We start from the raw sequence: 12,109 nt of genomic DNA on the forward strand, positions 1-12,109 counted from the left end.
TTTTGCCACTGCAGAGCTCTCAACAGTGGCTTCTGAAAGTGCAAATAGAAGCGGTCACATCAGCAATAGCCAGCAGAACCCCCGTCATCCCCCCAGGACGAAACTGGACCATCCCAGGATCTGTGGGATTCTAAACAGGGCCATCTATCAGGGATAGACTTAGTCAAACACACACATGCCTGGAGCTAGTGCAGAAAAAAGCAGTTTATTGCCCTCCCACCTTTCCTGGCCAGCACAACTGACACTACTTTAGATGCAGCCATGGCCCCAGTGCTCTGTACAGTCCTGCTATTCACAGCCAGGATTACAGCCTAGAATATTTGGAAATAAGATGTCTCTGTTTTTATACTCAGTGCATGTGAAACTGTTTATTTAACATAAAGTTCTAACTTGCAAACCTATTGTCAAAGAAAATTTAGTACTTGGACGTTCAGGTGTAATTTAAAGAGCTGCTTTAGGTGATCACAAGTTCTTCAGGGCATGCACCTAGTTGCCAAATGACATCTCTTTGCAAGGCATCAGAGGCTATTCTCTGGTTTCCCAAGTTTCAGGAATGGCTTATTGGTTAGCACTGATAATTGCTTTTGGAAATGAGTATCAGCCCCACTGACCTTGGCACCCCAGTCCAATTAAAGTTGGGAATGTTACACAAAAATAAGCAGTTTCCTTCCAGCTATGTCTCTGGAGCATCAAGACTCTTGTAATTAGTTCCTAGCTTGTGATGATGCATTAATATGCCCCTGGCAGTTTAATGCGAGTGGTATGTGTTTTAATTATTAAAATTTGGAAATTAGTATTTAAGGAGGTACAAATATTAAAAGCATATTTTGTGCATGAACTAATAAACTTTGCTTTAACACAGCACACATGTTCCAGATTCTATGCTGTTCATTATCGTCAGGTTCTTCCAAACAACTTCTCAAACCATTCCATTCTACCATAGCTGTTTCATTTATCTTGAGATTTTTCTTTTACTCCCAAGCAGTTATGCACTGGAATGTATAGCTTATGTTTGCTTTGCTTTGCTTTCAGCTGGCAGCCGTTCTGGTTCCCCTGGAAGAGTTTTGACTACAACTACACTCTCAACTATGAACACAGGGGTCCAGAGAGTACTAGTCAGTCATGCAACAGCACAAAAGCGAAGCAAGATTCCGCGAAGTCAAGGATGTAGCAGGGAGGCGAGTCCTTCAAGACTGTCAGTTGGTAAGGCTTGCTAGCTAGTCATAGCTTCTTTCTTTTATATCTCTCACATAGTCACTGAATTCAGGTGATCTGAGTCCAGGTTTGCTGAATATCTGCTTGTAAATTGGGTCTTCCATGTCATAGCCTGAGATTAATAACACATTAGGCAAAGAATAGTAAGCATCTTACTATTTTCCTTTAGATTGGAAAAGCATACTCAGTAAACAAAGCAAGCTCACTAAATATCCAGTCATCACCAGGGTAAGGCTTATTTCACACCCTAGGTGGTTTTTCCAGCAATGCCCAGTCCCTGTCGCTTAACATATGTATGTGGAAAAGTATTCTCACAGGCATAGGTTTATTGCATGCATGTTTCACAGTTCTAAGCGTATATGAAAAGCATCCTGCGAGAAACACCTCTTAGAAATACAGAAAATGATGGAAATGAATATCCTTGACTTTCAGTCTTATCTGCAGGTATGAACAAATATGCAGCATATATTAATTCCGCCCTATTTCCCCCTAAAGTTAGATGTGCCTAATTCCATTCGCACTTTAACTCTTTTCCAAATGGGCACGTGATAAACATGCGCTTCTGTTGAAGTGCCTGTGTTTTCTATAAGTCAAAGTAAGGAGAAATGCATATATTTAGATGTCATTCGTGCTTTAGAAAAGTGGGGTCTTGTTGTGAAAGGTAACATGTGGGATTGCATTAAAATGTCAACTCTTTCTGTGTCTTCTCCCTTTCTGTGCTGCTGTTGGTCTGTACCCTGAATCATACTAGCACGAGGTAGCCGTATTCCTCGGCCTAGTGTGAGTCAGGGGTGCAGTCGGGAAGCCAGCCGTGAAAGTAGCAGGGATACAAGCCCTGTCCGCTCTTTTGCGCCCCTTGGTAAGTACTTGGAGAGCTTGTTCTGCATGGCTGTGTTTGCCCTTGATTATCTGCTAATATAAGCTAAATAAAGAGATGGCATTTAACAAGACAGTCTATTAAGTCTGGCTGAAGACTTTGCCCATTTGAAGAGCCTAAAAATGCCCTCCGTAATTCTAGAGTGACGACGCAATCCAGAAGTGTATGCCCAGCAACCCCCAAGGTTCTTCCACACATGCCAGTTAGCCATCCCTTCAACACACTCGCCTCCCAGTTTCTCTTGTAAACGAGAAATCATTTTCAGTGTTACACATACTATTCCACCCCCCCACCCCCCGTAACCTAATCATCAGCTCTTGCACTAAAACCCAAACTTCTTTTGAAAACTGGTGTTCAAGGAGCAGTTCGGGAGTTCTTCAGGGTTGATGCCTGTTTGGGAGAAACACGCTATAGTATCTCTGATTATAGGGGCACACTTCTGGATTGTTCCCTGGCGCAAATGATTGTAAAATTGATATTCTGAGAATCAAGGTTTGCCCTTCATTTTTGTGTTGCACATGCTTATCAGCTGTTCCTTCTTACCGTACTAGATTTGTTTTGATTTTCCCCTGTTCTTGATCTTTAGTATGAAAATCATAATGCATTTAATAATTTTATAGTGTAGTAGTGGCAATGCAGTTTCAGAGGACTCTGTTTTTAACCCTGCAAAACCAGCAGATTTACAGCACAGTCAAGAAACAAGTTATAGATTAGGTTGTTTTTTCCCCAAAATCTTACTTTAGTGCCTGGCCTGGGAACACAATATTGGCACTGGAAACCTTTCTGCATTTCATAGATACAAGATAACTTCTAGAAGAAAAGTCTTTTTTCATGGACATAGTATTCTAAGTTGCTTATCTGACATTTAGTGGCTGCATTCGGATGAAACACAAAGCCATTAAACTATAGCTAAGCAAATTAGTCTCTGCATGACCTACTTACTACAGCAGGCAGCTCAAGTATTCCCACTGTGCTCCTCCTTTCCTCCAGCAGGGAAACAACAATAGAGCGGTTCACTTTGCACTATGCCCATACACATGCCCGTTGTTTGTTTTTCTCTAAACCAGGAGTAGCTAATGTGGTGCCCTACAGGTCTCCCATAAACCCCAGCCATCATAAGTAATGGTCATGGATGATGGAGTTGGAGCTGGCTTATCCCTGCTCTGAACAAAGCACAACCATGGTTTGTTTAGAGTGAAACAAACCACAAGCGCTGATTCAAGGCCTAATACCAGGCCCAGCCACTTTGTGGTTTGACACTGCTTTAAGCTAAAACCATTTTAATCCAGGGAAATTGAATTAACTTCCCTTGTTGAGCATTGATCAGACTTTTTAAAAACTACCTTCAATGGCTTAAACTGCTTGGCAATTCTTTTTCTTTTTTTTTCCGTTCCCTTCCTAGAAAAAAACTTAGGGGTTTTTTTGAGCCACATTTTTCCTGTTTCTGTAAAATTTAGCACTGCAATGCCACTGCTTAACTCAAAACCCTGAAAATCACTCTTCTGTATAAGCTTGCTTTAGTTATCATCCAGTGGTCCATTTGTTTTAAGTTAAGGCAACCTCTCCTTCAGTCTTTTCCCCATCAATGAGCAAGGAATGCCCATTGATAGCTATGCCACTTTACACATTTTTGATGAGGAAATATCATGTAATCAGGACTTATTTATGTATACTATTAACTTTAACACAATAAATGTTAACACATTTGTTCCCTACGCTTTTGCTACACTCCTTTTACTAAGTTATATCTAAAATGTGAAGGGGGAAGTTGCATGCTGTATGTGATTTACGTAATGAATCAAGTAAAATGTTAATTATGTTAACTTGGAAAAATGAATTCACACATTTTAATTTCAATGTCCACCAGGAGAATTAGAACTTCAAGGTTTCTGTCCTTTTAATGATTCTTAGATACACAGATGGACGAAGGGGATTTTTTAATTAAACTATTATTAATATATGAAGAGAATTAACTATCATGTTTTGTGCCAAATGAGGTTTCAAGGTTGACAACTTTATGAACCTCAAAAAAGATAGCTTGCTTAGCTGATTTTTATTTTTTTGTCATTTCCTGATTTTGTGTGCTCTGTCATTCGACAGGTGGCTTTAGATTTTTTAAAAAATTCGAAAGGCCCCTTTAGATTTAGTCTTGTAATTATTACATTTTCATGTAAGGCAAATTATTTTTCTCTCCTCTCCAGAAAATGTAACTCGTTCTCACGACCATTAAGTTCATAGGGCGTGTTTTACAATGCTGAAAATTATGTGCATGTCAGCTACCAACCTGTGACCAGCCAGTTGAAAGCAATTCTTGACATGTGCAAGATTTTTACACCTACCACAAACATAAATGTTGAATGTTTGCAATAACACAATTCTGAAGATGAGGATAGTAGGAGCTGCATGCGAGTTCTCTGTGGGCAGGGAGCCAATAATCACAGGGTTATTGTACCCTGTACTCAGCGTTGATGTGAATCTGTTCTTAGTTGCTCTTGTCATGAAGCAGTGCTCCCTGGCTTTGCCTAGACCTTGCTCCATTGCGCTCTGTACAATTGTTCTATACTTTACTTTTATAGTAATAGATAGGGTTCATATGATCCTGTTATTGCAGCTTCCAGGCATCACTCCAGATCCACTGGTGCCCTCTACTCTCCAGATGTTTATGGGGCTACAGGTGAAGGATGAGTACACTTTGCTATCATCTGTGCCATCATCCTGGATTATTTTTACCCCATTTGATTTTTCATGCAGTCTATTTTTTATCATTTTCAGTATTAATTTCTGTACATTATTTCGAATATTCAAAGTAGATAAAAGTGCAAAGTGTTTTCCTTTCTTCACACACACAGCAGTTTTTCTTTAGTTTCAGGTGAATTTTGTTGGTTTTTCCTTCTTCTCCTTTCCATTGTTGTATTTCCAAAGCTTTATTAATGCATGTAGCTTTATGATATGTAATGCTGTGGGCTGTATTGACTGTGGTTTCCCTTAATTTGCTTCATAGTTTTAAAAAACACCAGTGACAAACACATTTTAGTAGAAAAAAGAAAATAGTTGCTGTTGCTTCAGCTCCTGCGTAATTATGTATACACAGTATGTTTTTGTTCTTTTTGCCACATGAGGTACAGTTAAATAACTGCCTTTAAATTTACTTTAATTTCATTAGGATATTAAGGCCAAAATCCACCATGAACATGTCACTTCAAACTGTATGTGCAGTGCACTCTTTCCTTGAAATTTTTGCTGTCGCAGTTAGATAACTAAACAGGGAAATTGCTTTTAAAACCGAGCCATTGCTTGTCTTTAGCAACAGGAGCTACTTTAACAAACTTGAAGGAGAACTCTAGCTGCACTTGTTTCTCTGTAGTGTGCATGTAGTAGAATTTTCTAGATTATGGCCAGTATCTCTCCTGAGCCATCTAGTTCATGTGGTTTCTGAGAGAGTACCAGGTTTCTATGGCAAGGGCTGGTCTTGATGGCAGGCTCTGCATATATTCACTTCCCTTAATAAATCAAGTAAGTGTTCCTTTTGTTGAGTTGAAGGCAAGCAGGCAAGCAGCCAGATTCAGAACAAATGAGATGAACCTTTTTGAGGCTTCACCGCTTCCAAATATTGGAAGGCATAAAACTTCTTAAATGGTGGCTTTAAATTTTAGTTTATATTGCATTGACCTTCCCAGGATGATTCTGATTTACGTTTTCTTTTGTCTTACTATGACAGGCACAGGTTTTGGAATAAGTCAGTCAAGTCGGTTATCCTCATCAGTTAGTGCCATGCGTGTCTTGAACACAGGCTCCGATGTGGAAGAAGCAGTAGCAGATGCTTTGGTGAGCATCTTGTCTATCACATACCTGTTTGTTTGTTTTTGAGGGGGGGTTGACAGAGTAAAAGCTTTGCAGTTTGTATTACTGTCAAATTTGATTATTGGTTCTGCTAAATTACATGGAGCTCCGTTTTTGACCGCACGTGCCATTATTTCTCTGTTCCTTCAAACTCATCTACCTTCCCCTCAAAGCCTTTCTTAACAACTTAATCTTTATTCCCATAGTACATGTAACTGCATTTACCGTATTTTTCGCCCTATAGGACGCAATTTTTCCCCTCCAAAAATGAAGGGGAAATGTGTGTGCGGCCTATGGGGCGAACGCAGGCTTTCGCTGAAGCCTGGAGAACGAGAGGGGTCGGTGCGCACCGACCCCTCTCGCTCTCCAGGCTTCGCGGACCTCTCCGCAAGCAGTGGGAGCGCTCCCACTGCTTGTGGAGAGTTGCATGCATGCCGAAGCCTGCGTGCGCTGAGCTCAGCGCGTCCAGGCTTCGCGGACCTCTCCGCAAGCAGCAGGAGCCAGCGCTGGGCTCCCACGACTTGCAGAGAGCTGCCTGTTTGGGGGCTGGGGTCGGGGGAAGCTCGGGCCTCCCCCGCCCCAGCCCAGCGCCTGGGGGGGGGGAATAATTTTTTCCCCTTTATTTCCCCCCAAAAAAACTGGGTGCGCCTTATGGGACTGTGTGTCCTATAGGGCGAAAAATACGGTACATACATTTATCACTCACTGTTGTTTTCCCTGCTGTCCAGTTTACATTGTAAGCTCCTTGGAGGCAGAGACTGGTCTACATTTTTCCTGCTTAGTTATTAATTAAATCTATATCCCACCTTCCCTTCAAGGAGCTCAAGGTGGTGTTCATGGTTCCAGCGGTGGACCATGTGTTACCGCTGCCCATGGCAGAGCAGGAAGGGAGCCTGCTGCGGCTGCGCTGGCCCAGCCCACTGACGCTGCTGCTCCAAATCAGTCAGATCAGACTGATTTGAAGGGGGCCTGACCTAGGAGTGGAGCTGCGGCTGGCTGGCAGCGTTGGGCCTCCGTGGGCTCCCTCACGTGCTGGAGCCCAGCAGAGGAAAGGAGCAGCGCCCCTGGGTCATGCTCTCTTCCTCCGTCCTTGGTGGGTGACGGCTGTGTCCTGCGCCTCCGTCTTGGCCAGCCCTGGGGTGGGGTGCACACAGACGTCCCTTCCCAAGCCAGAATGAGAAGGAGCCGTCGCCCCAGCCCCGATGGCCCAGCCCAGGCATGGCTTCCCACCTCGCAGCTCCGTCCTCAGTAAGGGAGCCTGATTACATCTCCTCCAAAAAAGGAGCTTGGGCCCACAGTTGTGTATCTAGCTAAAACTGTTATGTTTTCTTTTGTTCCTGAGGCTAAACCCAGCCCTCATTTCTAACTAGAGGTAATGACATCTGTGCTTACACTATTTAACCGTTGTCAGCTGTGCTCATAACTTTTCTGTTTCTTCTGTAATGCATTGCGCTCAGCTCTTAGGAGACATACGGACTAAGGTATAACAATCTTTGTTTCCCAGTTAAAAATGCTCAGTGTTTTTAAATAAATACATAATGTCTGCTTCACTTGTGTCCCAGGTTCACAATTGTTTTAAGGAGCTGAACATTTCCAAATGATTATAATTTCAAATGTTGTTGTCCTTTTGTCCTACAGTGTGACTTCCATGCATTCCAAATATTTTTTTAAAGTCTAATATAGTTGGACTTGCTCATTCGTGCACATTTTGCCTTTATGACCTTAGTGCCCTTGGTGGGAAGGGTTATTGCTTTATATAAACTACCAGTTGTGTTAAGAGATTAATGTTACAGACTTGTTTGAACTTTACTTTCCCCTCCCCACCTAGTAAGCACAGCAAGATTTGGAACGTCATTTAGCAGTTTCAGTATTTGTACTACAACAGCTGCAATTTCTTTGAACACACTTTTGATTCTGTTCAATTTATTGATGGTTTTGGCTCTGGCTCTTGCTTTTTTGTTGCTTTTAGTCTGATAACTGTGCGTTTCAATGTGATTGCTGTGTGGTTTTATATTCTGCAAGCGGTTTTCAGTGACACTTTTTGAGGGAAAAGTTGCCCGTTTTTATATAAAGAAATTAAACGATCATGGTTAGAGGAGGTCTCCCTTTCAAATAACCAGAGGGTCTCAGGTTCAGTGCGGTGAGAGAAATGAGATGGGTATGAATCTGATGGCTGCTCCGGGTGTAGCTGCAGGTGACAGTGGCATCAGGGAGGTTTGCTATATGAAAAGGTGCATGATATTTGCGTAAGAGGCACTACAAATTGGTTATGGTTCCTCAAATGATGCTCTCTGTGTGATAGAAAAAGCCGGTGCGAAGGAGATACGAATCCTATGGAATGTACTCCGATGATGATGCCAACAGCGATGCGTCCAGTGCTTGCTCAGAAAGATCGTACAGCTCTCGGAATGGCACCATCCCTACCTATATGCGGCAGACAGAGGATGTGGCCGAGGTCCTCAATCGCTGTGCAAGCTCCAACTGGTCAGAAAGAAAAGAAGGTCTTCTGGGGCTACAAAATTTGTTAAAAAACCAGCGAACTTTAAGGTAGGAAAACCTTTTTAGGCAAGAGATTTTGTAGTTGAGAAAGCTCTGCAGATTCTCCGGCTAATGAAGTTTACACCAGGGAAAAGAAAGTCAACTGGCTTCCTAGTTCGTAACTTGCTAGGTGACGTCCATTGTTACTGCAAAAGGAAAGCAACTGGCATCAATTTCTTGAAATGCTTTTGGACGCTTGATATTTCCTTCAAAGATGATTGAAAGGTCTCTGTAAGGAATAGATGGCATCGCATTTAGCTTTCGTTGAGCACATTCCTTCACAAGTAGAGCATACAAATTCCTCTAGATAATAGTAGAGCCATAAAGCACTTTCAGACCTTGACCCTATACATGCCATAACAATGATACCTTAATGGTGATTAAGAGGAAGTATTGGGCCACTGATTCTGATTTATTGTATTTCTATGCCGCTTTTCATTCAAATGAATCTCCAAGCGGCTTACAAACAATAAATAACTGACTCATGTACTCCCTTTCCTACCCACCCACCCCAAAGCATAAATTCCCCTGAGGCGAAGCTGCCTTCCTCCTGGTTACACACACACACACACACACACACACACACACACACACAGGTTCTCAAGGAGAATGGAGATTTGCAGGTAAGCAGCAGTAGACAATTCCCCCCCCCCCAGGCAGTTGTTGACCCTTACTTGGACTTTATGATTCTGTGCTGTAGTTCTGAGTGCAAAACATAGTATAAGCACGTTTACATTGCCAAACATGTTAATGAATGAAAAATATTTCACCGACTCATTTTTAAAGTTGTTCTAAAGTTGCTCATAACATTTACCCTGCCATTTACTAATTAGTCTTATGTCATTTTGGCAGTCGCGTTGAATTAAAAAGGTTGTGTGAAATCTTCACGAGGATGTTTGCTGATCCTCATAGCAAGGTATGTATTTGTTTTGCTCCATAGCAATTATGAACATCTGCAGAGTTTTTAGAAGAATACTGCCATAGATTTAGACTTAAATACTTGGTGGACAGAAAGCACTTCCAAATGTGTTCATATTATTTTAATTAACAGTGGCCCAATCCTTTAATGGTACAAGAGGCACATGATAGAATCAGATAGTACCTTCTACTGAACCAGTGTTTGTTTCTAAAGGAGGAATAACTACACAGAACTGTTTTTCAGGTCTAGAACATTCATTGTACTGTTTAAAATTATCCCCATGGATACAGCTTTGTATTTTTAGAAAGGTCTTCTCCAAGTAGTCAGGAACCCTGGGCTCTTGAATGTAGAGACAATACCCATCCATTGATATATTTGTACTTGCATACAGCTGTACACTAGTGTGTGGAGGAGCAGATGCCACCCTTTCATGAGTTCATGACCTCTTTAAAATTTCAGAAAGTTTAAATAAGTAGCCTACATCTTCACACTATGCTTAAGAACATTTTGTCCAAACCATGGGGGATAGCCAACTTCTGCAACTGCATCCTGGTTGCTCGCTATTCAAATTCTTGAAATAACACGAAACAGTGTAGCACAAAAATCAGTCGTGGTTTTTTAAAGACCAGCAAATTTCATACGGCATAAGCTTTTGTGGACTAAAGTAAATACTCTGAGCACTTGAGTTTCACATTTTGAACTCACTTTAACTCATTGTCTTTGCTCACTTCCTGTCTTGGGCCAGTCAGCAGCTCTCAGCCTAACATATGGCTGTCCATATAGAAGGAAGCATAAAATGACTGTATTAAGGGGGACTTAATGTTTGTATCAAATGGGACGCAGGTGGCGCTGTGGGTTACACCACAGAGCCTAGGACTTGCCGATCAGAAGGTCGGCGGTTCAAATCCCTGTGACAGGGTGAGCTCCTGTTGCTCAGTCCCAGCTCCTGCCAACCTAGCAGTTCGAAAGCACGTCAAGTGCAAGTAGATAAATAGGTACCGGTCCAGTGGGAAGGTAAACGGTGTTTCCGTGCGCTGCTCTGGTTCGCCAGAAGCGGATTAGTCATGCTGGCCACATGACCCGGAAGCTGTACGCCGGCTCCCTTGGCCAATAAAGCGAGATGAGCACCGCAACCCCAGAGTTGGTCACGACTGGACCTAATGGTCAGGGGTCCCTTTACCTTTAATGTTTGTATCACAGGCATCAAATGTTGATTTCTTTAACTGGAGTGATGTGTCATTGTACTTTAAAGGGTTTTCTGCCCCTTCTCTGCAGATTAGTACAGCTAAGTCCTGCCTGTGCTTAGCTGAGCTTACTCTCAAGTTATTGTGCACAGGAGACTGATTCCTAAGAAAAGTTATCCTAGGCCTGTAGCCACTGTGGGTTGGGGAACTGTGGAAAGCAGTGTGATCTGGGGCCCATTCAGACTGCTATTTTTTTATCACTGCAACATTAAAACATTAATAGTGTGTTTGAAGAGAATTCATACTGGGTCGCCCACACATCACCCTGCTTTATCAGTTCTGTATTATTACATCCACACTTTAATTCCACCCATTCCGTTATCCATGTTTTCACCATCCTCAATTCTGTGTCCCCACACCCAGCTCAAGTAAGTTGTGTTGCAATGCCATGCCAGCATACTTTGATTTTTACGCTGTGATCACCATGCTAAATCTTTGCTTGATTTTACAAAATAAAAGCCCACAGGAATACCAGTATCTGCTATCAATGGAATGTATGTAGGAGTGGCTATGTCACAAAGAATTAAATGGCAGTGGTGCTCAAGACCAGAGACACACGCACCCCATCTTCTGGTTAATTAGCAGAAGCTTGGCAGATGCGTGGATTCCAATAACACTCACAGTCAGTGAAAGTCCCCAGTAAAAGATTTACTAAGGTATAAAGCACACAGTCCTTTGCTAGCTCCCCAGCCGATTTTAGAGCAAAATCTAGTTGCAGCAACAAGAATACACCACCCAGTAAAAGTGTTAAAAAAGAAAGCAGATAAATCTACATTCCATGATAAAACAGAAAGAAGAGTGAGATTAAACTCCCCAGTAGGCAGTAGTATAGTCTGTCTCCAAAGCTTTGAACTTGGAATTCAGCAGATAACACACAACCTAACAAACAGCAGCTGTGCTCTCTGCTTCTATGAGAAAGGCTTTAGAACTGAAATGTTAGAATGTTCCAAAATTTCCTGGTGGCTTCTGCACTTTATGAAACTTATTCCCTCTAGGGCCCCCCTTTCATTTTCATTGTTTGTCTTTTGACTGTTTTACTTTTACAGGTAAAATAGTAAGGAGAAGCATATTTTTCCTGATTCCTAATAAAACCTGCTCCCACTTTCTAGTGTTCTGCTACAATAGCAACAAGACTCTGTATGCATTAAACACAATGAGACTTGGAGGGAGTACCCAATCTCAAATGAACCTACCACAGGAAAAATGAATCTTGTTAACTAGAGGGGGCAGGGAAACAAGCAAACTATGGAGATTCTAATTGTTAAAAGCAGGAAAGAAGGAGAAGGGAAAACAGCATTTCTTTAGGACCTTAGGGGTGTCTGTGGCCTGGTGCCTAAATAGCTCTCTTCTCAATCACAGTTCTGACATCACTCATTGGCTAAAAACACTGAAAGGTGGGAGCAGCTAGGCTGGCTCATCTCACAGAAATCACTTGGAAAGGGAACCTGCACATTTTGTTTCACAACTTACTTTCTA

General features: G+C 42.1%; 1 protein-coding gene across 30 annotated transcripts in view; it reads left to right on the plus strand.

Moving 5' to 3' along the window:
• Window positions 1–12,109, plus strand: part of CLASP2 (cytoplasmic linker associated protein 2) — a 122,304-nt gene that overhangs the window by 87,389 nt on the left and 22,806 nt on the right. For 12 of the 30 annotated variants that reach the window (XM_081930981.1, XM_081931009.1, XM_081931005.1 and 9 more), the window contains 7 exons: window positions 1,033–1,203; window positions 1,967–2,074; window positions 4,704–4,766; window positions 5,811–5,917; window positions 7,390–7,413; window positions 8,235–8,479; window positions 9,323–9,386. In XM_081930981.1, the coding sequence (XP_081787107.1) occupies window positions 1,033–1,203; window positions 1,967–2,074; window positions 4,704–4,766; window positions 5,811–5,917; window positions 7,390–7,413; window positions 8,235–8,479; window positions 9,323–9,386 (782 nt within the window). The remainder of the gene's footprint in view (window positions 1–1,032; window positions 1,204–1,966; window positions 2,075–4,703; window positions 4,767–5,810; window positions 5,918–7,389; window positions 7,414–8,234; window positions 8,480–9,322; window positions 9,387–12,109) is intronic. The other 18 variants (XM_081930984.1, XM_081930989.1, XM_081930987.1 and 15 more) reach the window with 5 other exon arrangements.

This window comes from Podarcis melisellensis (assembly GCF_964234715.1).
Source record: "Podarcis melisellensis genome assembly, chromosome: 12".
Lineage (NCBI taxonomy): Eukaryota > Metazoa > Chordata > Lepidosauria > Squamata > Lacertidae > Podarcis > Podarcis melisellensis.